General features: G+C 37.5%; 1 protein-coding gene across 1 annotated transcript in view; it reads right to left on the bottom strand.

Annotated features, from left to right (window-relative positions):
• Positions 1-26,527, bottom strand: part of LOC131224705 (uncharacterized) — a 45,636-nt gene extending 19,109 nt beyond the window's left edge. Inside the window, exons 1-2 of the mRNA XM_058220015.1 lie at positions 25,353-26,527; positions 25,122-25,255 (exon numbers count right to left, since the gene is read on the bottom strand). Coding sequence (XP_058075998.1) covers positions 25,122-25,255; positions 25,353-26,186 — 968 coding nt within the window. The 5' untranslated portion in view covers positions 26,187-26,527. The remainder of the gene's footprint in view (positions 1-25,121; positions 25,256-25,352) is intronic.
• Between the last annotated feature and the right edge of the window lie 269 nt (positions 26,528-26,796).

Raw genomic sequence — 26,796 nt, 5'->3', positions numbered from 1 at the left:
TCTTTTGCTCATAAATACTTCAGAGGGCGAGGTACACAATTACAAAGCATAACACCGTTGGCCGTAAAAGCTCATTATTATTTGTAAAGCTTCTCATCATGATGGGGACAATTCCATGCCAAAAATAAACTTAGGGACTATTCATGCATTTTTCAACTATATCAAAATACATCTTCAACCTTCCAATATCTTAAGCATTAGGCCTATCCAATGTGCGACACATGGAGCCAAATATAAGGTTCTTCTACTCTCCATCAACTTTATCTCAACACTTACATAGCTCGAATGGTTATTTGTGATAACTTCAACCACAGTTTCTTTGTTGATCTCTTCCACAATATCATTTAGATACATGAACAATAGATTTTCATCTTTCATTAAATCCAAAGCATCAAACATAATTGAGCACCCATAAACTCTTTATAAATCATTGAATGCTTCCATTAAATTGTCGATATTACTAACTCACAATGTTGTGATTTGCGGTCGCATATGTGAATATGCGATCAGATATGCACATATTTATGCATTGATCGCATATGCGGTCATGGCATATGTGATCGCATATATTGCATATGTGAGAATATGCAATCGCATATGCAATGTATGCAATCGCATATGCATTTTAAGCAATCGCATATTCGCCTAACTATCAAAAACATGACAGTTGGGAACTTCTTTTTTTGCAAAATTCGAACTTTTTGCCTATAAAAAGGCCTTCAAGTCGCCTCTATATGCAAGTTTCATTCACTCAAACTCACCTCTACTCTCATACTTTCAAACCTTTCATTCTCTAACATTCTCCATATTTCAACTCTCAAGTTCCAAGTCTCCAAGACCCAAGCTCCAACTTCTTTCAAATTTCAATCAAGAATCAAGATAGAAAAAGCAAGAAGACATCGAATTCCAAGTCTCACATTACATAGTTCTGCGTTCTCTCATTTCATTTTTTTCAGTCTCTCATTTCATTCATTTCCTTTTCCACATTCTCTTACTAATTACTATAAGTTATTAGTACAATTTAGTAATTTACATTCTTTCATTCCATCTCTTACTAATTATTATTAATTATTAGTACAATTTAGTAATTTACATTCTCTCATTTCATTTAATTTTCTATTTTTAAGTTTCTAGATACATTCTCTCATTTCATTTTCTAGTTATACATCTATCTATTCTCATTCATTTCATTTTTCTACATTCTCTTATTAGTTACATGCTTACATTCTCTCATTTCATTTTCTAGTTTTAACATGTAAGTTTCTAGAAGTAGATACATTCTCTCATTCCATTTTCTTATATATTTTTTCATTTTTTTCTTATTTTTCCCCTACTTTTCTGATTTTTTTAATTTTTTCAAAAAAAAAATTATATGTGACTGCATATGTGAGTGTGCGATCACATATGCGCACAGGCATATGCGATATGACAACATTGCTAACTTCCTACTTAAGTTATCCATGTTCTCATCCCGTGCATAGATGGTGGGTTCAAACCCTACCCAAAGTTTCCAACAGCCTCACACGTAGCTAGAATGTATGGGTTATTGCACAAGTTGAACAGCAAAAGCATTCCCTAATAAGGAAAAAAATCTCTCGATCACGGTGCAAACTTCTTCTCTCTTCCCTCTTCAACCTCGAATTCAATGTCGCCAGTCGTTGTTCACTACTCACAAAATGATCCATAGGACCCCTTGGTCTTATCGCTAATTGTATTACATGGTTACCAACAGATCCGTTGCCAACCTCATAGACATCATCACCACCCATCATGCTAGAACAATACATTAATCCCCCTCTCCCTACATCACGAAACAACTCATTCCTTGTTATCATCTTCATCATGATACTCTTTTAGACCTTTTCTACATTCCTTTGCTTCTTCCATCACTTTTGGGCATCTTTATCCCATTGTAGGTTCCACCTAACTGATGGTTTACGCAACTCGCGCCTCCCGCCCACTGCTAACCACAAAATTTACAAAACATGTAATTTCTACGAGCTTGTCGGCATGGATTATAAGTGATGCAGGACGCATGTATGTGGCTAAATGATGAAGTGAGATCAATCAACAAATTAAATTAAATAATCAAAATCACAAGTCAAGCCAAAATTATCAAATATCTCAAAAATTCAACGTGAAACTATGAATTGTCTAGGCCACAATCAATAAATTATGCCATCCATTATCATCGAATACTAGAAATCAGTGTTTCAAATAGCGTATGCAGCGTAGCGGTAGCGTGGCCTTAGCGTCCCAAATAGCGTAAATCCCCCGTAGCGTACGCTACAACTACGTAGTGCGTAGCGTCCGTAGCGTAAGCTACAATGTATTTTTTTTTACTATTTTATTTTTTTATTATTCTTTTCACGTTTTCTTTGTTTCTAATGTTGAAGAATGTGACACTTATATTATGCTTAATACTTTTAACCTATGGGATTTTTATTTCTTTTCATAATTGTGACTTGTGGTTTCAATTAGACATTATTAATTAAAGTGGTTTGCTTAGAAAATTGTTGATGTGAAAATTATTTGATTTGGCTTATATATGTGGATTGGCTTTTGATAAATGATAACTAATAACTTTTTTTAACATGCTTATAATTGATAAAATGAATCATCTTTTAGGCATTTTTATATTTTTTTTTCCTTTTTTTTCACTATTTATTATATTTGTCCTATTTTTAAATTAAAAAATAGAAGTATCGTGCAGCTTACGCTACACGCTACGTATTTACCAGTGTTTTCAGTAGCGTCCGTGGCGTAGCGGTAGCATACGCTACGTAGCGTAGCAAAATCACTATATAGCGTAGCAAATAGCGTTTATCCCCTGTAGCGTGCACGCTACAGGGGTCGTAGCATACGCTACGAATACGTAGCGTGTAGCACAAGTAGTGTGCGCTACCTGTCTGGTGTTTTTTTTTTGTTTTTTCACTGCATGAAACAGTGGTGATCGAAAGGAAAAAAAAAAACCCTATTTGAAAGGGCTTTCAAACTCAAACCGACGCAGCTCCTCTCCCCACCCTTCCATCTAGAGATCGAAAACCTTCTTACAGGCCCAAACCGATGTTGCTGACGCTGCTCCTCTCCCCACCCTTCAATGTTGAGGTCAAAAATCTACTGTCAGGAGCAAACCGACGCTGCTAACGTTACTCCTCTCCCCACTCTTCAATCTTCAGTTGGAAAAACTGCTTCCAGAAGCAAACCGATCGCTGTGGAGCTTCAACATTTGCAGTTTTCACTGATTCAATCTCATCTTGAGACAAAAATAGGTACGCTCATTCCTTTTCTTCTTTTTTTTTCAATGTACAATGAAAATAACTTGGTATTTTCAATTTTTTCCTCATTTTTTCCCTTTTAAAATGCCAGTTACTGTCAGTGTTTTGTTCTTTAAATTTTTGTTTTCTGTGGTATGGCCCACGTGGACCCCACTGAGGTGCGTGAAGGGGTGGGATGTGCATTATTTTCTATGGTGTGGCCCACTGAGGTGCGTGAAGGGGTGGATGTGCATTTATATATTTTGCTTTTTTCTTACTATTTAATATTTATCATATATATATATATATATATATATGTGTGTGTGTGTGTGTGTGTGTGTGTGTGTGTGTGTGTGTGGGGAAAAAGGTTCTATGTGGTCCAGCTTACGCTATTTCCCATGAGGTTGAGAGGGTTGAACGCTACGCAACACGCTACCGCTATTTAAAACACTGGTATTTACGCTACACGCTAGTGAGGGATGAGCGGTACGCATCACGCTACCACTATTTAAAACACTGCTAGAAATTTAGATATAATGGATGTAAAAACACCCAAATAGCATATGAATAAACCTATTTCAAAAGGGAATGACTATTACTACCTAGGGTTTGCTCGATTAGAATGTGGGCTAACCTAGGGTTTGAGGAATTTAAGGTTTAGATGGTTTAATTGGCTAAGGGATTTTGGGGCATGGGTATTACTTGAGGGGACTTAGGGATTTAAGCAAGGTGTCCCGTATCGGTATCGGTTGGCGTAACGGTGCCCTCCGAAACCGATACGGATACAGGGGCGTAATGGCGATACGGGGGCGTAACGGACCGTAACGGTGCAATTTTTTTTTTTTGCCAAAAAAATATGAAAAAATATGGATTAAATCCAGAATATTCTAAGCATTCCAAATATGCATTCATTTATAAATTGGAACATGTTTATGGTGGTGTAACGGTCCACTCTTTGGTGAGAAGTTGTATCGGACTGTCTGATTAATTTTTTAACCAGGTAACTTGAATTTGAATACAAAATTCATATATTTAATTTTTTAAATATGTAATTTATATACTTAACATCTTGATATCATTTCTCCCAATAGTTCCTTAAAAAAATTAAATTAAATTCAGGTAGATGGCGTTGCCAATTTGGGGCTGACTTGGAGGACCAATTTATTCTCCAAATCAGCCTCAAATTCATGCCATTTATTGTCACTATCCCACTTATAAATTGGTGGACATTTATTGGATAGTGAATCATAAAAAAAAAAAAAAAAAAATCAAAAGGCCCTATTTTAAAAAATAAAAGTTCATAAATTAACAATTAAAACTATTCAAATAATTTGATTTTGGCATTGTGAGTTAGCAATTGCAGTCCATAATTTAATTGTCAAATTTCAAGTTAATATATGTTTCGTGTACAATTTTTTAAGGTTTGAATTAGGAGGGACTCGGATGTAAAGTGCAGCACACGTGTCAAAGTTTTTTGGGCCCCACCCGTGATGAATGTGTTATATCTACACCATTCATCCATTTTGCCAAATAATTTTAGGGCATGAGCCCAAAAATGAGGCACATCCAAAGCTCGGGTGGATTGCACCGTAAGAAACAATAATAATTAAACGTTCACCATTAAAAATTTATTGAGGGCTAGAAAAGTTTTAGATCAAGCTGACATGGGTGTTTTCCCTTCATCCACGTCAATGTGACCCAATTAACAGGTTAGATTGAAAATAAACATTACAGTGGACTTTAGGAAATTTTTAATGGTGAGCATTCTATAACCACTATTTCCTATGGTGTGGTCCACCTGAGATTTGGATATTACTAATTTTTTGAATCCTGACTTAAAATGACGTTGCAAAATGGATGGACGATATGGATAAAATATATACATTATGGTGAGGCCCACTCGGGTCTGATATGATTGGATGGAAAATAAACGTTACGTGCGCCCTAAATTATTTAACCGTGAAAATCATTATCCCTGTTGCTATTTTTGGTGTGGTCCAGATGATCTCTGGATATAATTCATTTTTTAGCTAGTGCTCTAAAATGATCTCTGAAAATAGGTGAACGGTGTAGATGTAATAAATACATCACCGTGGAGCCCATATAACTTTGATCTCCTTTGAATTGTTCGTACAACTCGGAGCTCGAGGAGTGTCAGCGCTCGTCTTTGCGTGACACGTACCGCAGTCAGCTACAGCAAATTTAAAAAAAAACGAAGAGAGGGAAACGAAAAGAAAAAAAGAGGGAAAGAAAGAAAAGAAAAAAAGAGGGAAACGGGAAAGAAGAGATTGAGAGAGAGACAGAGAGAGAGTGAGAGAGAGAGGAAGAAGAAGAAGAAGAAAGGAAGCAGCCGCAGCTGCTCGAGAAGAAGAAGAAGAAGAAAGAGAAGAAGAAGAAGAAAAGAAAGGAAAAAAAAGGTAAGGTTTTTTTTTTTGTTTTTTTTTTTTTTCAGGGCCCGTAACAGCCGTTACGGGTCTGTAACGCCCGTTACGGTCACAGAATTCCATAACGGCCGTTTCAACCCCGTATCGCGTAACGGGTCCCACCGTTACCGTTACGTATCGGCCGTTACGGCCGATACGTAACCGATTTGGGATACCCTGGATTTAAGTGGTTGAAGGTTTGGAGTTTTAGGTTAATTAGGGAAATTGAGATTCTAAGGTTTGAGGATTTTTGGAATTGGGGTTTTTAGAAATTGGGGAAAATAGGAAATTGGGGATCGGTGGTTTAGGGAACGAAAATCAAGGGGTTTTGATGGAGGAACCAAAGAGAAATCAAGGGATTATTCATACGATCAGCTTAGAGGCTGGCACATGTAGCAATATAATCACACGTATGGGCCATTGGCTAGGATTTTAGAGTCTTCAATGGTTGGGTTCAGTTGAGGTTGAAGTTAGATGATGAAAAGTTGAAGAAAAAAATGACTTGAATGGGAAGAAAAGAAGAAAGATGTGAAGTTTTTGAGAAAATACATCTCTTTGGATAGAAAAGAAGAGAGAAGATGATAGATGGAAGCCCCGCACCTCTGTTGAATAGGAATAGAATCACACAACACCTAATCTCCAAATCGCATGAAGAAACCTCAAATCGCATGAAGAAATAAGAGGAACTTCGAAATTTCATGAAACAATAGCATAGATAAGTTCTTTTTCTCTTCCTTTTCTATCCAAAGAGATGTATTTTCTTAAAAACTTCATCTTTTTATGCTATTGTTTCATAGAAGATGATAGATGGAAGCCCCGCACCTCCGTTGAATAAGAATAGAATCACACAACACCTAATCTCCAAATCGCATGAAGAAATAAGAGGAACTTCGAAATTTCGTAAAACTGCTCTTTTTTGAAGTGTTAGAAAGAGACTTTTACAAAACAAAAAAAAAAAAAAAAAAAAAAAACCCTCTTGAAAAAGAACTCACATTAAAAAACCCATATCTCAAGTAAAACAAAAAATAGTCCAAATATAATAAAATAAATGACAAAACTACTTCAAACAAATAAATCTAAATTCTTCCAGGGGAATGGGATGGTCCACAATCAAGAGCGGTCCAGTGATCCATCGTGCACGATCCAATGTTCCGATCAATGCATGCACTCGATCCAACAGTCTAGACTCCTTGAGAATGTAGTCCACATGCATCTTCTGTAGGGTCTTCAAATATTCATCAAATGCATGTAGGGACTTCAAAATAGTCCACTCAGGCCCACGTAGTAGACATCCATCCAAAGGGAAACCAGTGATGATCTCCTCCTCCTCTAGTAGACCTTGAATGGTGTTCTGATGTCCTCATCAATTAGCCACATAATTCCACGCAAAATCTCTTTCCATTGGGACCATGGTGTGCCGTAAAGGCCGTTACGAAAAGGTAACGACGGAAACCGTTACACATTACGGGGTCGTAACAGCTGTAACAATCGTTATGGAAAAAATTGAGCCGTAATTGCCATTAACGGCACGTTACGTTCCTTATAAAGGCCATAATAGCCCCGTAATGGTCTATTATGGGACATATACAAGTTTTTCATACTTTAATCAACATTACGGGGCAGATAAATAAAAAAGAGAGATCATAACAGCTATTACGGGGCCGTAACAGCCGTTATGCCTTGTATCGTAAAGGTAATGATGGTGGTCGTTACGGCCATCGTAACCGTTACGGAACACCTTGATTGGGACACATCTTTTTAGTTTATTGAAAAATAAAAATAAAAAATTCACAACACATAATAGATAATGAATAACATTTAACAAATATGCACAATCTTTTTGCAATTTATTGAAAAAAACACGATAAATCGATCAGCCACCCTCAACAAATTTTTGGTTTATCAAATCATCAACTAAGTCACACCACATAAAACAATGGACAACTACCATCAACCTTAGTGTGCTGGCCCACATGATGGTTGGATCAACCATGCTAGACTGTACAAGTTAGATACCTGGATCAACCAAAGAAACAATGGACGGCCACAAAATAGAAAACAATGGACAACCACCATCATCAATTGTACACTAAACACCATAAAAAACAATGCACAACCACTGAAGAACCACTGCTATAGAGTGGTGCCCACATGATGGACTGAAAAGGTTGGATTCCACACCATACACACACAACAATGGGCCCCACGCAACAAATGGTTGCAAAACAAGCAGATTCTACAATGTTGCATGGAACTGGCCTCCCAAAAAATGGGAAAAAAAAATTATTAAAATCAAAGTCAAAATAACCCTAAATGAATATTAAATCAATCAAAATAAAATAAAACTTATTAACTAAGATAAAAATTAAGAGATATACTTGTAAGTTGTAACTAGCTTTAAATCAACCAAAAAATGCAAATCATCAGCTCCACGACTGTACAAACTTGAAATGGGGTAAATCTCAAACTTCTCCTTTGTATGGGCTCCAATACCTGTGAAACTTTAGCCATAGAAGAATATTCTCACAAAGCCGATCAATCCCCTAGTTTTTTGTCTCCAACAATTCTCTAGAATGAGAGAATCAAAAATGTGTATTTTAGGCCGAAGGGGGTATTTGCGGTCCAGTGTTAGGGTTTTGAAAGAGGTAAACATTTTCATTTCATAAGTGGTACCTCAATTTTCATTTTACACCATCTGAAGCTCATAACTCTTCAGCCATACTGATGCAGACATCGAACCATTTAAAGTACATCAACGCAGGAGGTGTGTGTTACCCATGTCAATGTGGTTAGATGACAAATACAGGTTGAAAATTGTTGGAGACAAAAATCTAGGGGATTGATCGGCTCTATGAGAATATTCTTCTATGGCTAAAGTTTCACAGGTATTGGAGCCCATACAAAGGAGAAGTTTGAAAGAGGTAAACCTTTTCATTTCATAAGTGGTACCTCAATTTTCATTTTACACCATCTAAAGCTCATAACTCTTAAGCCATACTGATGTAAACATCGAACCATTCAAAGTACATCAACGTAGGAGTTATGTGTTACCCATGTCAATGTGGTTAGATGACGGGTACGGGTTGGGTCTCCGAATGTTGAAGACCTTACACATGTTTATGACGTGTAAGTTGCTTGGAGGAGACATTTGGACCGTTGGATAGCGAGGATGGAGTGATCGGACCGTTTAATCATCGCGGCCCACCTTCATTGCGCATCTTGGATTTGAGTTTATTTTATGCACATTTTATTTATGAGTTATGAGACAGTACATACACAGTTTTGTGCGAATTTCTTTTTTTTAACTTTCTTTAGTAAGGGTATTTTGGTCATTTAATGTAATTTCGAATTTATAAGAGTGTTTTGCCCTAAATCTCAAAGGTAATGCTATGTTATGTTTATGAAAATGAGAGTTTTTACTTCTTCAAGGCCGGACAATTCCGTCTTCGACTTTCGATGATTGAAAGAAAGCGTGAGGCCCAGGGAAGTGATTTCTCGTCTTCTCCTTCTCTCCTTTTTCTTCTAAATTCTCTAGATTAGAAGTCGATCCCTTTTCCTTTCAATCCAAATCATTATATCTTGGAAGACCATTATCCTCATATTTTGATCTTCTTCAACTCCTATCACCCAAGGCCCTAGAATTGAACTATAATCAAAGAACCATATATTTTTTTGAATTTTTCAAATTTTCCAATCTAGAAAATTCATATTTCCTGGATTAGAAAATCCACTTGAATCGTCGAACGAACCCATTGCGAGACGAAAGTCCGATCTTTCGCCAGATCCAACTAAATTCAGATTTTAATGTTTCAATACAACGTGTTTGTGATGGATGATCGTGATCATTGCTGAATTTTCCTCAGTTCATTCTTGTTTCATGATGTATAGTGCTAAATTTTTATTGTTAATGCTTGCATAAATCTACCCCTTTTAAATTCCACATTCATTTAGGGTTGGATTAGGTAGTCCTACACCACGTACACTTAGAGGCCCCTATGTAGATGGTTAAGATTGTCTAATAGGTGTACATAGAGATATGCTCCATTGACAATAGGACCCACAATTTGGATGGTCTAGATAGCTATACTTTACTCCAAAGCGTGAGGAGGATGAGTCAACACCATTTTCAAGTGCATGTTGAACAAACAAGGTAGGAAAAAAAAAAATCAAAATAATTCAATATACTAAGTAGCATACGCTACATTAGCTACATACTACATCATGTGTTAGTTATGCTACAACCTGTATAGCATACATTATATAGGATTTGAGCTATGTAAGTACACTACATAGAAAACATATGCTACAACACTATTTAAAACATTGGATACAAGTAATCAATGTTCTCAATGTTTATGGTATAGAAGGCTATGGTGATAGAAAAGATGGTACAAAATAACACAAACAAGTTCTATCTGACCATATCTTGTGTGGTCCCATGCTCGTGTTTTTTAAGCAACAGTTGGTATGCCAAATCGGTTACGTATCGGCCGTATCGGCCGATACGTAACGGTAACGGTACGAACCGTTACCCGTTTCGGGGCCGAAACGGCCGATTCGATTTTTTGTACCCGTATCGGCCGATACGGGCGTAACGGGCCCGAAACAGTAACTTTTTTTTTTTTTTTAAAAGCTCTGTTTTTGCTGTTTTTTTGAAACCTCTTGCTTCCAAACTGTTTCTAACTCCTTCTACTACTAATTTCGACCAACCTTAGCTAGGTGTTTGATAGAAAAACACATTATATTATAGATTTTTTTGAATCAAAGCTCGGTGGGCCATTTTTCAGAAATTCGTCAAAAATAGGTATTTATACTTTTTTTAATATATTTTGCTGTTTTAATGATGTCATATGATGTGTTAATCATAGTAGAACATGTTAATGTGCATTTTACAGATTTGGGGTGCCATTTAATAATTTTTTAATATTTTTTTCTATTTACGCATGAATTTTGGCCCCTTTTTTTAAAATTCGAAAAATCCGTTTTTAATGGTTGTTTTGCTGTTTTAATCATGCCATTTGATGTATTAATCATAGTAGAACATGTTAATGTGCATTTTACAGATTTGGAGTGCCATTTTATATTTTTTTAATATTTTTTTCTATTTACGCATTTATTTTGGCCCTTTTTTTGAAAATTCGAAAAACCATTTTTAAATGATTCTTTTGCTGTTTTAATGATGTCATATGATGTGTTAATCATAGTAGAACATGTTAATGTGCATTTTACAGATTTGGGGTTCCATTTTATATATTTTATATATTTTTTTCTATTTACGCATTTATTTTGGCCCTTTTTTTGAAAATTCGAAAAATCATTTTTTAATGATTCTTTAGCTGTTTTAATGATGCCATATGATGTGTTAATCATAGTAGAACATGTTAATATGCATTTTACAGATTTGGGGTGCCATTTTATATTTTTTTAATATTTTTTTCTATTTACGCATTTATTTCGGCCCTTTTTTTGAAAATTCGAAAAATCATTTTTTAATGATTCTTTTGCTGTTTTAATGATGCCATATGATGTGTTAATCATAGTAGAACATGTTAATGTGCATTTTACATATTTGGGGTGCCATTTTATATATATTTTTTATTTTTTTCTATTTACGCATTTATTTCGGCCCTTTTTTTGAAAATTCGAAAAATCATTTTTTAATGATTCTTTTGCTGTTTTAATGATGCCATATGATGTGTTAATCATAGTAGAACATGTTAATGTGCATTTTACATATTTGGGGTGCCATTTTATATTTTTTTTCTATTTACGCATGAATTTTGGCCCTCAAAAATAATTGCAAACACCTAAATGTAAGATATTTTCATATTACATTCATTCTAATATATCTATCATTGATAGTAGATAGTTAGAAAATTAAATATATGAAATTTGTAGTCAAATTCAGGTTATCTGGTTCATAAATTCATCAGACAGTCCGATACAACTTCTCACTAAAGAGTGGACCGTTACACCACCATAAACATGTTCCAATTTATAAATGAATGCATATTTGGAATGCTTAGAATATTCCGGATTTAATCCATATTTTTTCATATTTTTTTGGCAAAAAAAAAAATTTTGCGCCGTTACGCCCCCGTATCCGTATCGGTTTTGGAGGTCACCGTTACGCCAACCGATACCGATACGGGACACCTTGAGCAACACAGTATGTGTAATTGTACTCTTGCACCCCTACTCGGTTGCACATGAACAAACCATCTAAGTTCAATTTCCTTCATCAAATTATAGGATGTGTTTATTTCTAATTCTATCCTTCCTCGGCTTGCCACTGATCCACCTCAACATCCTCATTTCAACTATACTCATCCTATAAATATGTTGTTCCTTGACCATTGTGACAAATCTCACCAAGATTTTTAAAAACTCGCGAGGATGTCATAAAAAATTCATGAAACAATCAAGACAACATCATGAGACATTCAAAACTTGGCAATTCTAAATTTCCACAATTTTATCTGAAAATTATGGAAATTTTAACAAAATATATTTAAATTTTAAAATTAATTCATGTTTGCCTGTATTTTAAATTTTAAAGTTGTTTATTAATATATTGCAAATATTTTCTAACGTTTTATTTCCAAATATTTTCCTAATATTGTGAGAAAAATGTCAAAATCTGGAAATCTCCTGAGAACTTCCCATGCCTAGAAACCTCCGAGAACAAGATTTTTCACTATGTCCTTGATTGCCCAACATAATGTCGCATAAAAGCATGGCTATTGAGTTGCTTATCAAAAAAAAAAAAAAAAAGCCTTTCCAGTTAGCTTTCAAACAAACCGAGTGAGTTGTGAGTTGTTTAGCAATAAGGATATTTTAGTCATTAAGAGTGTTTTGTTAAATAATGGTTATAGAACAGGGTTTATTTTGTGAGGGGGAAAAAAAGCATAATATACAAGTAAGAGACTCTTTTATGTATAGCTGAATGAATGAAATAAAGATTTCCATACTTCCCTAAAGGAAGACAATTTAAAAGAGGGATTCTTCTATATCGTTGGACTGATTACACCTTGAAGATTGTTTTTTATAGGACAAAACAGTTCTTCGGCTAGCAACCCCATATCTGGACTATCCGTTCTATCTTGCAAATTGTTTCTGGTGAGACTCCCAAACAGTTGTTAGACTTCGCAACACAGTTGTTGAATATTCAATTTTATGCACATATAACATGCAGTCATGGGAATCTATAGTCTCTACATCTACATACTATCTTGCATCAGTAATAAAGGAATTCTGGATCAAACCGATTCACATCATAAACGGCTCCAGCTGATTTTTAGGTACCAGACGGTATCTGGACAATATGAAATTGGTCTCACGAAAGCTCTATTGAGTTACCTTCAACGGGCCAAAGATCACACAAAATGGACAGGATTTTGAGTAAGTTATAACTAAATCAATAACATGCATAGTTTTGACAGGAATTAGATGTTTTGGTAATCTAGAAAGCTTTTTTAATCTATGAGATCAAAATTTAATTAAATGATACACAGAGATTGAGAGAGGCAACATCCAGAGTATCTGCGAATTTTAACACTAGTTTCAAGACTCCCACTTGAACTAGAATCTGCCCTAGTGTTTCCTTCCCTAATGGAGTTTGTTTCAAATTTGAACATCAAGTTCATGGTAGGAATTTTTTGAATCGGCCAGATTTAAGAAGTTGTGTTCAATTTTAAGAGTTAAGTGTAGCATTATTTCCTTTTGATGAAGGTCAGTCTCTTGGCCAGCTGGGTTAATGCATGGTACTCGTTGCCGAGACAGGAGCATGTTGAGAATATTGAGGTGGCCTCGCACCATCCTGTTACTCCCTCTCTTTTTTTCTCTTTTTGTTAGGAGTCATTTATGTGACAATTGATAAGAGGAACACACAATTTTGTCAAATCGCACAAGTGATCTTGTGCAACCAGGGGGGCTATGCGCTTATGCAATTGCATAATCACATAAGCAATCACACAGCCCCCTAAACTTCTTTTTTTAAAAGAAAAAAATCATAAAAATACTTAAAAAAACAGGAAAATCCAAAAATGAAAAATATGTAAAAGAAAATTATAAATACTACAATTGTAAGGAGGAATTGTTTTTTTACCTATTTCATTAATATTTTGTTATATTTTATTAATATTCATTAATATTAGTTTTATATAATAGACTATTAGAGATTATAAGTTTAAACAACTCAACTAAAGAACTAGCAAATACTCAAATAAATACAATCAGACATACAATCGAAAACATGAAAAAAAACATTGAAATTCTGAAATTTTATTGTAGTAATACATTACACAAATTCAAATTTCAAGAATTCAAAATAGGCTACGCAGATTGGTCCCTAATCCACTGTGGAACATCTATACCATCACTGGCATCATCATCCCCAACATCATTGTCGTCATTTGCTTCTTCGACGTGTACTTACACTTCTATTTCTTCACCATCGGTTCCCACCAGTTGCTCATTCGAATCTAATAGTTGATAATGGTATTCTTGGATCTCCTCTATCTTGTCTTCTTCTTAGCATTGACTGCTACTAAGCCCGCCCCCGTCTTCTCGACCCTGACTAAAAACTTTCTCCAAGAGTCAATCCAAATGTGGCATCTTCTACTTAAACCCAAGTTAGTTCCTCACCTGCAAAGACTGAGCCATCTATCTCTACAAGCCACTCAATGCCTACCTCCAAATCATCTAGCAAATGAGATCATGGAAATTGGACTTTGCTCACCCAACCCGGAATTGTTCCCATAGCTTTTGGTTGTATGGGATCATTTAGCTTCTTTTATTCAAGACAGTTCCTTTTTAGGATATGAATCAGTATAGAATTCGGATTATAAATGAATTAGTGATAACTTTAGATGCTTCTAATATTAACTCTAAAAAAAAACATTTGAAAAGTGAATTGAAAATCTTACAACCTCAAACGTACTCCAATTGTACTAACAACCGCTTGCAAAACATATGAAGCCAAGAATTTTGATGGCCAACTTCGGATCCTTCCTGTTTGGGTCCACTACATACATTCCCCACTAGTCAACTATTTAAATAACAATTACAAGTAAGTTAAACTTTGTATTTTGTAAAAACAAATTATTCTTAGTAACTCTCAAAGATTTTTATATTGACTAGAAAATTTCATAATTCTATGCCGAATGGCCATGTCCTTTGAGAAAATCATTGCGCTCTTCAAGTAGAAATCCAAATATCCTATTATGTTCATCCATTTCTATAATCACTCTCCAAAGCATCAAGAAATCCCACCATATGTGTCACTTTTGTCTCACTTTGATCAGCAAAAGCAAAGAATACGGCAGAATTAAGGATGTAAGAAGCTGAATACAAACGAGATAACATTTGGTTGCTCCATCGTTCATCTATTATATATAATAAAGGTTATAATCACGTTTATTATAATTAAAGTGTTCCATAATTTTTTTAATCCAACCACTCTATTGCATCGTAAATGTATACCATTATTGGCTTGTCATCATTGTCAACCAATCTTAACACACCTAATAAGAATTATGAAGATCTTAATGCCCTTAATACTTGGGTCTAGATTCCAGAATGACTGCGAATGAATGATTTGTTGGACTAACTTTTTTTACGGCCTTCTTTGACCAACACCTATTATTCCAATCAGCTGACACTAAAAAACTTCTAAGCTTTTTTTATTATTTTGCATATTAGCTTTGTAGTGCTAAAGATGATATTGCAAATCAAGTGACAATGGGACAAAGCAAATTACAACCATTTTTTATATTATGGAAACAAGCATTGTTTGTACATAAATATAGTTATTCTTGTAGCCCTATATATAACTTTAATATGTAACCTACTTATATATTAATTAAATCTATACAACGTGTCACACATGAAGTCCAAAAGAAATGGCATTGCTTCTTCATAAAAAAGCAACTAACAGCTACATAGGAGTTTACATTGTCCATTATAACTTGGACAACATAATCTTCACATATTGCATCAACTACACTATTTAATAATTTAAACATATATTTGGCCTTGTGGAAATGGGCCGATGAATCCACAAACTTCAAAAACATAGTCTCAATCGAACAATTCACGAAAAAGTAATCAGTGCCCGGCCGGTTCTGTCAGTTTGTCCATTAACCATTTTCCATGCCCCTTTGTATTCAACAATAAAGCTTCTATTAAACTCAACTTTTATTGTTAGGCATGTCTCCCTAACTTCATAATATAGAGGAGGTTGTAGTCCAGGAGGCAATAAAGCTCCAACCATTACTTTGAAGCTCTTCAATTTAACGAGTGTTGAAACAACACTAGCTTGGTATAACCATTTAGCAATATATTGGATTGTAATTTTCATACCTTTATGTTTATAATGGCTTTCTAGTGTTGCGGGTGGATCCTTTACCCTTTTAGTTAACCATGTCCCGGATGTGGTCTACACCACCTATCTAATGGCACATGTCCACGAGATCTTTTGGGTACTGCTGATCTACAACACTCTGTTAACATAGGGGTAACGTGATCATCCGCATCAACATCCACTTCAATATGTTCAAATGCTTCTTCTTATTCCATAAACTCTTCTTTAAAAAACACATCATCATGCCTTTTTCTAGCATGTTTCTCTAAGTACTCCATAATTTCCTTTCGAACCTCTGAAGTAACATGGGGACATACCGTTGCATTTGATGATAGCATGTGTGCAAGTTGTTGCTTGTGTCATCCAATGCTACCGGAACTTACAAACCCACAAAGCTCACACACTATGTAGGCCTTTTCGGTGGCACTACAATAGTGGTCGTACTTCCAACTTAAGTCATTAGACTTGGGTTTCAAAGAAGAGGATTGGGAACAGAACTCTAGTTCAAGTCTTATAGTCGAACACTTGTAGAGGAGGCAGAGTGAGGGTCTAATTCTCGTCTTATAGTTGTACACTTGTAAGGGGGAGAGAGAGAGTCTAATTCTAGCCTTACAGTTGTACACTTGAAAGAGAAAGAGTCTAAGTCTAGTCTTATAGTTGTACACTTGTAAGAGAGAGTCTAATTCTAGTCTTATAGTGGTACACTTGTAGGAGAGAGATAAAAAGAGATAAAGAGTCTAGTTCTCTACTAGTCTTATAGTTGTGCACTTGAAGAGAGGGGGGGGGGCTTACCCTTTTAACTTAAAAGGAGTTCTAGCCTTGTATTGTAAACTTGCAAGGTTATACTTGTAACTTGAACGAGTGAGAGTACTCTTGAATCTCCTGAGTCATGATTGTTGATTCTTCAAAGAATGAGAATCTTGGACTCTTGAACTTGATTCCTTGGAACCTTGAAAGAGTGAGACATGAGAGACTTGATTCCTGTAACAAAAACAATTAAACTTGAAAGAGATTATTGAGTTTATGACTTATGAGTTATGAGAGAATGAGATTATGAGAGAATACACGAGAGAGAGAGAGAGTGTAAGAGACTAAGAAAGTTAAGAAAGAATGAGTGAGAGAGTGAGGAGTCCTAAACTCTTGATTCTTGATTCCTTGAATCTTGAAAGTTGAAACTTAAAAGAACCTCTGCTCTTGAATTGATTATTGAATGAGATAAGAGTTTACAAGAGAAAGAGAGAGAACAAGAGATTGTATATTAGAGTAATAAACAAAAATGGGGGTCGGGGTGCATATTTATAGGCAGAAAGGGATAGAGATGAAAAAATAAATAAATTTGTCCTTATGCAATCGCATAATAAGTGCCAACAGTTTTTTAAAAAACACATATGCCATCATGACATATGCAGTCCAACTGTCCAAATTCGCATATGCAATCACATATGACAACATCAGGAACACATAAAGCCCTATCATTTCAGTTTGATAAAGATGTGGTCTGCAAGATGAAAGTTCAAATAAAGAGATACCGTCTAGTGAACAACCCCCTTAAAATAGGAACAAAGCCTGATCGAATGTGTGTCCAATGTTTCTCAAATTGCTTAAGAAAAATGTGAGCTACAAGTCTTAGGCTCAAAGCCATGTTGACATGAAAAACAAAATGTTAGAAAGAACCGAATAATATTTTGCTTCAATATTGAATTCAAGAGATCTACAGTTGGCTTATCAAGCTCTAGACGCTCATTTTTCTTCTTAGATCCTAACTTCTGATGGGGACATCACGCGCACGCACGCTACCCCCCCCTACGCACGTACGCAAAGAGAAGGAGAGCCCCACCATCAATCTGGCTCGATGACGACGTCCAGAGAGGGCCTCTTACTTAGAAGACGGAGTTTTGGTTCAAAAGAGTAGGCCCGATAGTCAAGTAAAGCCCATCATGGGATCTCATGATCGTAGCCCACTAGTCAAGATTAAGTTCATATTTTAGGTTTTGATTATTTATGTTATTTAAAATATTATGAACGCTTTAGATTTCTTTGGTTAGTTTTTATTTTGGTTAACTTAATCGCCAAGTAATAGGTTGCGCACATGGCGCGAGTTTTAGAGTATAGGGTTTTCCTATAAACAGGCACCCATTGTAGTTCTTTTGATTCATTGAAGTTGAATAAAAATTCTTGCGTGTTTTTTTCTACTCTCTGAGTTTTCGAGTTGTGGAAAAATTCAAAGTGGGTATGAAGCTCTCCCTTTTCGAAAGGCTAACTACTGTGGTGCGAAACCACGTCTATCACAATCCGCCCCCATCTTCTTCCATCCATATCTCTCACCTTCTACAGTCATCTTTGCTTCAAATCTATCTGTTTTTGCAGCCGTTCTCTTTCCTACAGCTAGTTCCAGAATCTAGCCTTACATGAGGGCTGAAACTTCGACGAAGTACCACGCCCCGACCGTACGTCGGATCGCTACGAGCTTTGGAGGGTTGGAAGTCCCCATGGCCGACTAGGGTCAAGGAAGCTGTTTGGGGATTCAAGCCCCCATCGCACGTGCGGCCAGCCCCCCTGCGCATGTGCGTCAGGCCCGGGCCGCAGTCCGCACGCGGGAGTTGTCTTTGGTTCAGGTCTTCTTCTTGTTTTTCCATTTTCATAAACTCTAACCCTAGATTGCATTATCCTTAATTTACTTGCCCCTTTTCTCACCATAGGGTTCCTTGAATTGAAATTGGTGCATCCCTTGAATTAGGAATTGATTGTTGTGCATGTGTGAGTGATTTCTATTTCCCTTTGAGTATCGTTTGGTCCATAATTTTATTAATCCAGTCCTAGCCGGTGTAGCCGGTGTAGGCCTGGACCCGCACAGATTCCCCTTGCTTGAATGTTTGAGCTTTTGTTTGGATGTGGAATTATCATATGATTGTTTCTGAATTAGTATGATCTAAGCCTAAGATCTTGCATAACATGTTTAAATTTCATGTCCTACATCAAATTTGGTATCAAAGCATAAGGTTCTTATAGGGGAATACATTACATGTTTAGGGTTAGTTTGTTTGAGTCCTTCATGCATCCAGTTCATCACATATAGTTGTTAGAAGCTCGTAGTCCCTGATATCGATTGCTGAAATTTCTGTTAGCAGGAAGTTAGCAATTCACATTGCTGTAACTTTCTATTATTCCCTTATTTTAACAACTATGTTGCTGGATTTTAGTAGCACTGCGTAGTTTCCCTCCTATAGTCTTATAGGATCATTTAGTCCTATTTAGTTACATATAGTCGTCCTAGAAAGTCCTTAGGTGAAGTCAGCAAGTGAATGCCCATACGTACGGGTCATGGTTTGGCTTGCACCCTACGCTAAACATGGAGCAATTGCTAAAATTACTAAACAAATTGTCTCATCAGATCGAGTCTTTAGGTAAGCGCTGGGAACAACATATAGACCAACGCTTTGATCAATTTAATGTGCGCATTACTCAACTAAAGGCCTCCGTCGGGACAAACCTCACCATCGGGGTAAATGTCCAATCTCAGGCAGGTAGCTAGGAGAATAGACCAATGAATGGAGTTGGCCAAGGAATCAGTCATGGGCATGAACCCGTACACCCCCCCCCCCAATGAGGAACATCAAGACCACTATTTTGAGTTGTACAACATGCACAGCCTTGTGGCTAGAGAGGGTGCACCACAGGCTAGTGTAGAGTTACCCACTGAGGCCATTCCAGTAGTGGATGAGTTCCGTGGTGTCTTTCCTGATGATCTACCGGATGAGTCTCCCCCTAGGAGGGGATATAGAGCACACCAGAACATGGGACACCATAATATCTACAGCTGAGTTTGCATTTAATATTTTGTCGATAGGTCCACAGGTCTCAGTCCTTATAAAGTCGTTACTGGTTATAAACTTGGGAAACCTATTGATCTTGTCCCCATGTCACTGTCTCATAGGCCGTCAGAGCCTACAAAGTCTTTTGAGCATCACATTCATTCATGGCATCAAGAATTCAAGTAGAAGATCACAACTAATAATGAGCATTACAAGTTTTCTGCAGACCAACATAAATGTTTTAAGGAATTCAATGTAAGGGACTCTGTGAAGATCCGCATCAGGCCAGAGCGGCACCCTTAGGGAACCATTCGAAAATTACACGCGCATAGCACTGGACCATTCAAAATTATAAAGCAAAACGGTCTCAATGCGTATATAGCAAATCTCCCACCGTCCATGGGAATTAGTTCCACATTCAATGTGGAGAATCTAGTTGCATTTTAAAGAGCCATTGATACATTGTCCAGCCTTTCGCTTAACCATCCTGATTCTCTAGACCTTTCCCTTGATCCGTGGCCCCCTCCTGACCCATTTTCTCAACCTCTACGTCCCATACCCCCCCTCCTGACATATTTTGTCAGCCTATACGTCTCATACCTACCCGTCCCGACCCATTTTCCCAGCTTCTACCTCTCATACCTACTCTTCCTAACCTTTCTTCCCAGCCTCTACCTCCCATACCTAACCTTCACACACACAGAGAGGAAATAGAGGATGTCATGGACTATCAGATAGTTTCAACATCAGACGGCGAGTTTCAGAACTACCTGGTTAAATGGAAGTCACACTCAGCTTCAGACAGCACATGACTCACTAAGGAGCTTTAGAGACTTGATCCTGACATCGTGAAGCGATTCAGGAGTTTTATTTCACCAGTGGCAAAATCTTCGCAATCTGGGAGATTTGATGAGGACATCACGCGCGCACACACCGCCCCTCCTACACACGTACACAAGGAAAAGGAGAGTCACACCGTCGATCTGGCTCGATGACGACGTACAAGGAGGGCCCCCTAATTAGAAGACAGAGTTTTGGTTCAAAAGAGTGGGCCCGATAGTCAAGTAAAGCCCATCATGGGATCTCTTGATCATTGCCCACTAATCGGATTAAATTCATATTTTAGGTTTTGATTATTTAGGTTATTTAGAATATCATGAATACTTTAGATTTCTTTAGTTAGTTTTTATTTTGATTTACTTCATCGCCAAGTAATAGGTTGCGCACATAGCACGAGTTTTGGGGTATAGGGTTTTCCTATAAATAGGCACCCCTTGCAGTTTTTTTAATTCATTAACGTTGAATAAAAATTCCTGCATGTTTTTTTCTACTCTTTGAGTTTCTAAGTTGTGGAAAAATTCAAAGCGGGTGCGAAGCCGTCCCTTTTCGAATGGCTAATTACTGTGGTGCAAAGCCACATCTATCTCAATCCGCCCCCATCTTTTTTCATCCATATCTCTCACATTCTACAATCATCCTTGCTTCAAATCCGTCTATTTTTGCAACCGTTCTCTTTCCTACAACCAGCTCTAGAATCTGGCCTTGCATGAGGACTAAAACTTCGACGGAGCACCATGCCCCGACCGCACGTCGGATCGTCACGAGCCTTGGAGGGTTGGAAGGCCCCCGACACACTTCACGTGGTCCCATCAAATACATGCAAGCAGGTAAATGACTTGACCATTTATCAGGTGGATTGTTATATATATGAGCCATAGCCCAAACTAGGGTCAAGGAAGTTGTTTAGGGATTCGGGCCCCCATCGCACGTACGTTATGCTCACGCCGCAGTCCGCACGCAGGAGTTGTCTTTGGTTCAAGTTTTCTTCTTGTTTTTCCCTTTTTATACCTATTTTTATAAATCCTAACCCTAGATTGCATTATCCTTAATTTACTTGCCCCTTTTCTCACCCTAGGGTTCCTTGAATTGAAATTGGTGCATCCCTTGAATTAGGAATTAATTGTTGTGCATGTGTGGATGATTTCTATTTCCCTTTGAGTATCGTTTGGTCCATAATTTTACTAATCCAATCCTAGCCTGTATAGGCCTGGACCCGCACAAATTCCCCTTGCTTGAATGTTTGAGCTTTTATGTGGGATGTGGAATTATTATGTGATTGTTTCTGAATTAGTATGATCTAAGCCTGAGATCTTGCATAACATGTTTAAATTTCATGTCCAGCATCAACTTCCTATCTAAATTCTATTAGGATACTCTCACTCATACGCAAAATCTTCATCCAACTGGAAGCAAAAGCATGCTGCAACTGTGGGGATCCATCTAAGTCATTACATAATAGTATTATCCAATTTGCTGGTCAATACAATGGCCATATTGGCTGAAACAGCCCTGCAACAGCATATTTTTTTCCTTTGGCAGAAAAAAGACCTCAAAATCATTGGTAAAATTCCAAACTTGGTGAGAATCTCAAATATGCTTTCTTTCTTAGTTCTGGACATGTATTTGGCAATGTTACAGGCCCATTCTTTTGTGAGAATGATGCTTGTCAAGCATTGTCAGCTTGAACTACTAAAAGTTGACCAAATAGGCTGCAATCGAACACAAATCAAGCATGATTTGGTGGAATAGTGCTTACATATAAATACAACAAAAAGAAAACAGAAAAAAGAAAAGAAAAAAAAAAAAAGCAATGACCCCTTCTTCCAGTATTTGCCGAAATGGTCCTTAATGATTGAAATGAAGGAAAAAGTCAAATTAACTGCCAACTAAACTCGTGGGCCCATCCGCACCATCAGATTGACTGCCAACCAGAGTGGATCCATCTATGGACCAAAGGGACAATCAAACCATTAGTCCAAGTATGTGATCAGACCATGGATCCAATTCAGATCCCACAGCAGAACAATATGGACCATTGATGTGTTCCAAACATTCAATCTGGAGTCAGATGGTCCTGATAATCAATCTGGAGAGTTTGGATCTTAAATATTTGTCCAGATCTTTAATTTGTACAGTTGGAATAGAATCTGAAACTTTTGAAGGGACAGAATGTGGGCTCATCTATGATCCATTTGATGTTGATGTGTGGCCAGGATGTATCAAATTCTTTATATATTTTGCTGGGCAGTGATTATCTTATCTTGGCCCTTGTAATTGCTATCTGTTATATCACATGCATTTTTAAGATTGTAACCATGGGTAGGAGATTGTGATCTTCCGAAAGTGACTTTCATCATAGAAGCCATTCCCTAATCTCCCATATTCCTAAGCAATACTTGATGGTTAAAGGGCCAGAAATCTTCCATAAGTTTTTTTAATTACAGTGGACAAAATTTAATAATCAAAAGCATACAACAAAATACGAAAAGTGAGAGAAGATTCCCACAGCAGACCTTACAATAGAGATTTTCCCCTTAGAAGATATTCCTGCATATCTTCCATTTTACATCCCTTGAAAAGGGAAACCCCATTAGACCATGACATGGCATTCCCCTGATTTAAGGAAAACCAACTCAGTGCTTTCTGTCTTATTGTTAGATTTCCTATTAGTGAATTCTTTCCATAGCACCCACAACGTTGCTAAACCCGAGAGCTTCCATAGAACAAACAACCTCTTTCCTTGCATTGTCCCTCTCCAATCTAGGAGGGTAGTCACCGAATCTAGCATAAGCCATGATGCTCCGAAAAGATTGAAACCTTCTTCTAAATTCCTATACCAAAGTCGCAGTGGATAAGGATATGATTAGCTGATTCATCTGCTTTCATACATAATAGGCATAAATTTGCAATAATCAAGTTCGTTTTCCGGAGTTTGTCGGCCGTAAGAATTTCTTTCTTTTGCTGCTAACCATCCAAACACAACCACTTTTGGTGGTCCTAGGAAATGCCACATAAATACAGTATTCATCAGGAGTTCTCTACGACCCTGCTTCAACATTCTGTAGGATTTAACTCCGAAAGAACCACTTTGTCTGCTCTTCAATGCCATATATTGCTCCGCCCTGGACCTATTTCTTCAAGCACTTAAACCGATTTCCCTCCAAGATCCACTAACGCCAAAAGGAGCATTAACTAGATGTGCAATAGAAATTCTTTCTATTAGGAAGTTGCAACATAAATTCAATTAGAAACTTCAACCAAAAATCCACCATGCTCAGCTTCTAGTGACTTCTATGCCGCAAATAGGCAGGCTACGCTAGACTGAGGCTCATCCAAGCACAGTTAATAACATGAATATCTGGGCCTAGATCCAGAACAAACCCACTTGTCAATAATCCAGGCCAAAGTCCAAGAGAGTCCACAATACAAGCGCCCACCCCATAACTGGGCCAAGCCGGACTGTCATGTCAGATCATTAGACAAACTCAAACCCAGGCATCATAATCAGACCTGAAAATTCATGCTAAGATGTGGGCTTCCAAGTTCAGTCCAAATCCAACACAACATGGACCCAGCTTGGTCCACTCTCACCCCTGATGACTTGCTTCATAAAAGTTCCAACTAGATTATAGACTCACAAATCAATCTCCTAATTTCCCATTCTAATAAGCAGCATCTCGATGGTTATTTACCAAATGTTCAGCAGAAAGAGTGATCAGATAATGACTAAACATAACAACCAGTATAAACTTGGATTACCCACATTGACACGATACAATACCAAATATTAGATGAAAATTGTTGTACATGTGTTAACAAAATTCCCTTTTCATAAGCTTATTTGAGCGCCACTGGCCAGGAACAGAAGCAAACAAAATTCCATCACATTAGGATCATTTTCTCACACACATGTCGGATGAGACAGTCAAGTTTTCATGTCTACATCTATACCAGGCCAGTACAGATTCCAATAATATTCACCACAATTTGCCTCCGAGATTAAGTGCATCATATTAAATCCACGGCAAAATTATTTAAAAACAAGGACAAAGACGAAAGAGCTACAAAATTCAAATAGAATCACAAAAGTCACAGACCAACTTTGAATAATCAAACTTATTATAGCCATTTATTAAACTTCAGAATGGATAAGATAATGAGAGGGCCCTACACAAGCTCAATACAGATATCACAAGAACAGATACAAGAGTAACGAACAAGTCAAAAACTTTCAAATACGAAAGTAGATAATTATCAAAAGATGCATAAAGAGGAACTCTGTAATCAAGCTAAATCGGCAACGAGCATATGCAAAATGTATGCATTAACCAATAACAACCAAAACAAAACAATAGCATTCCACAATCAAGTGATCAAATAGAAAAACCAGTTAAGAAAAAGGTAGTTTTGTTGAAGGGGGACAAACCATCGCTCGATGCATGGCACACAAAATCTTTTAGTTCTACACTTTATGCACCGAACAACCCTTCCTTTATCATTCCTTTGACACTGATGGCACATGTTGCTTAATTTTCCACCTTTTCCCATCATCGGAAAACCCTAAAACCAACCCAGACATTAAAACCTCCAAAATAAAAATAAAAATAAAAATTGAAATAAAATGCATGAGGAGAAATCAGTAAAAGAGACCAACTACCTCCTCATCCTTCGGCCTTGAATGCCACGCTTTAGTCCTACCACTAGATTGTCCTTCCTCTTTTGCACTCAAAACCCTATCCGTAGAACCTCCTTCCTCTTCCACCTTCTCCACCTTCATTTCCCTCATCGAGATCTCTTTCTCTATCTGATCCACCTCTCCTTGCCGCTTCTGGGGTAAGATCTCTTCCTCCATGCATTTTTTCCGGTTTCGTCTCCTCGAAGAACTCCCATCTCCCGCTCTCTCCACCTCCCCTTGCCAGTTCTTCTGCGGCAAGACGTTTTCCTCTTTTGCACTCAAAACCCTATCTGCAGAACCTCCTTCCTCTTCCACCTTCACCTTCACCGTCTCCGCCTCCCTTTCCATCATCGAGATCTCTTTCTCCATCTTTTCCACCTCTACTCGCCGCTTCTTCTGTGGCAAGATCTCTTCCTCCTCGCATTTTTTCCGGTTTCGTCTCCTCAAAGTACTCTCATCTCCCGCACTCTCCACCTCCCCTCGCCAGCTTTTCTGCGGCAAGACCTCTTCCTCTTCCTCACTTTCTTCCTGGCTTCGTTTCCTCGAGCTCGCGTTTCCCACCTTCTTCCTCCGCCCGCGCTTCGGCCCTGCCGTCGACTGAGCACTCGAAACCCTAGACGTAGATTTCGTTCCTTTCCCCACCTTAGCCCTAGTTTTCTTTTTCTCCTGTGTGGATGTAACCTCTGTCAGGCAATTATCCTGACAGAGATTCTGCTCATCGATCTCTTCGTTCTTGCATTGCCCATCTCTTCCGTCGCCGTGAGAGCAGCAGAGATCTTCGGAAGGCGGTTGGTGGCCGTCAGATCCTTCTTCCATGATGGAAACCGGGTTCGTAATCGGAAACCCGGGTTTTCGGGATAGGAAAATCAGGCTATTATCTGCAAGGACGGTGTAGAAAAAAAAATCGCTCGCGGGTTTTGGGGATGTGAAAACCAGGTTTTTCCCGCAAGGGCGGTTTTGAAAAAATCGCTCGTCCCGCCAAAGACACGGCTTTCTATTTTCTTTGTGCGAGTGGATTGGATCGAACCGGATGGAGCCTCCTTAAATAGCCGTGGATTCGGGCAAGGTGAGATACTTTTGATAATCTGGTGGAGTATGGTAGATGATACGCAGGCACGGAGAAATTGCATACGTGGCCTGATAATTAAACAAAATAAAACTATAAAAATTGTGGGTCACAGCTTAGATGTATCTTAACCTAAATTTATGCTTATATAATCGTTTGGCTGTTCGATTGATGGACCTTTAATGGACGGTGAAAATGAAAGTTATCCAGTGCTCATACTTCCACGAAAAACTGTCCACGAATCAAGGGTTAGGATTGTTGAACCAATCTGATTTTAGGATTGTCGAAACGATGAGTTACGGATTTTAGTCGGTTTAACTTGAGTTAGTGTATGCGACGTGTACCAAGTGACTGCATATC

The sequence above is a fragment of the Magnolia sinica genome, chromosome 2, assembly GCF_029962835.1.
Source record: "Magnolia sinica isolate HGM2019 chromosome 2, MsV1, whole genome shotgun sequence".
Lineage (NCBI taxonomy): Eukaryota > Viridiplantae > Streptophyta > Magnoliopsida > Magnoliales > Magnoliaceae > Magnolia > Magnolia sinica.
Note: the sequence above shows the minus strand (reverse complement) of the source record. Positions and strands in the feature narration are given on the sequence as shown.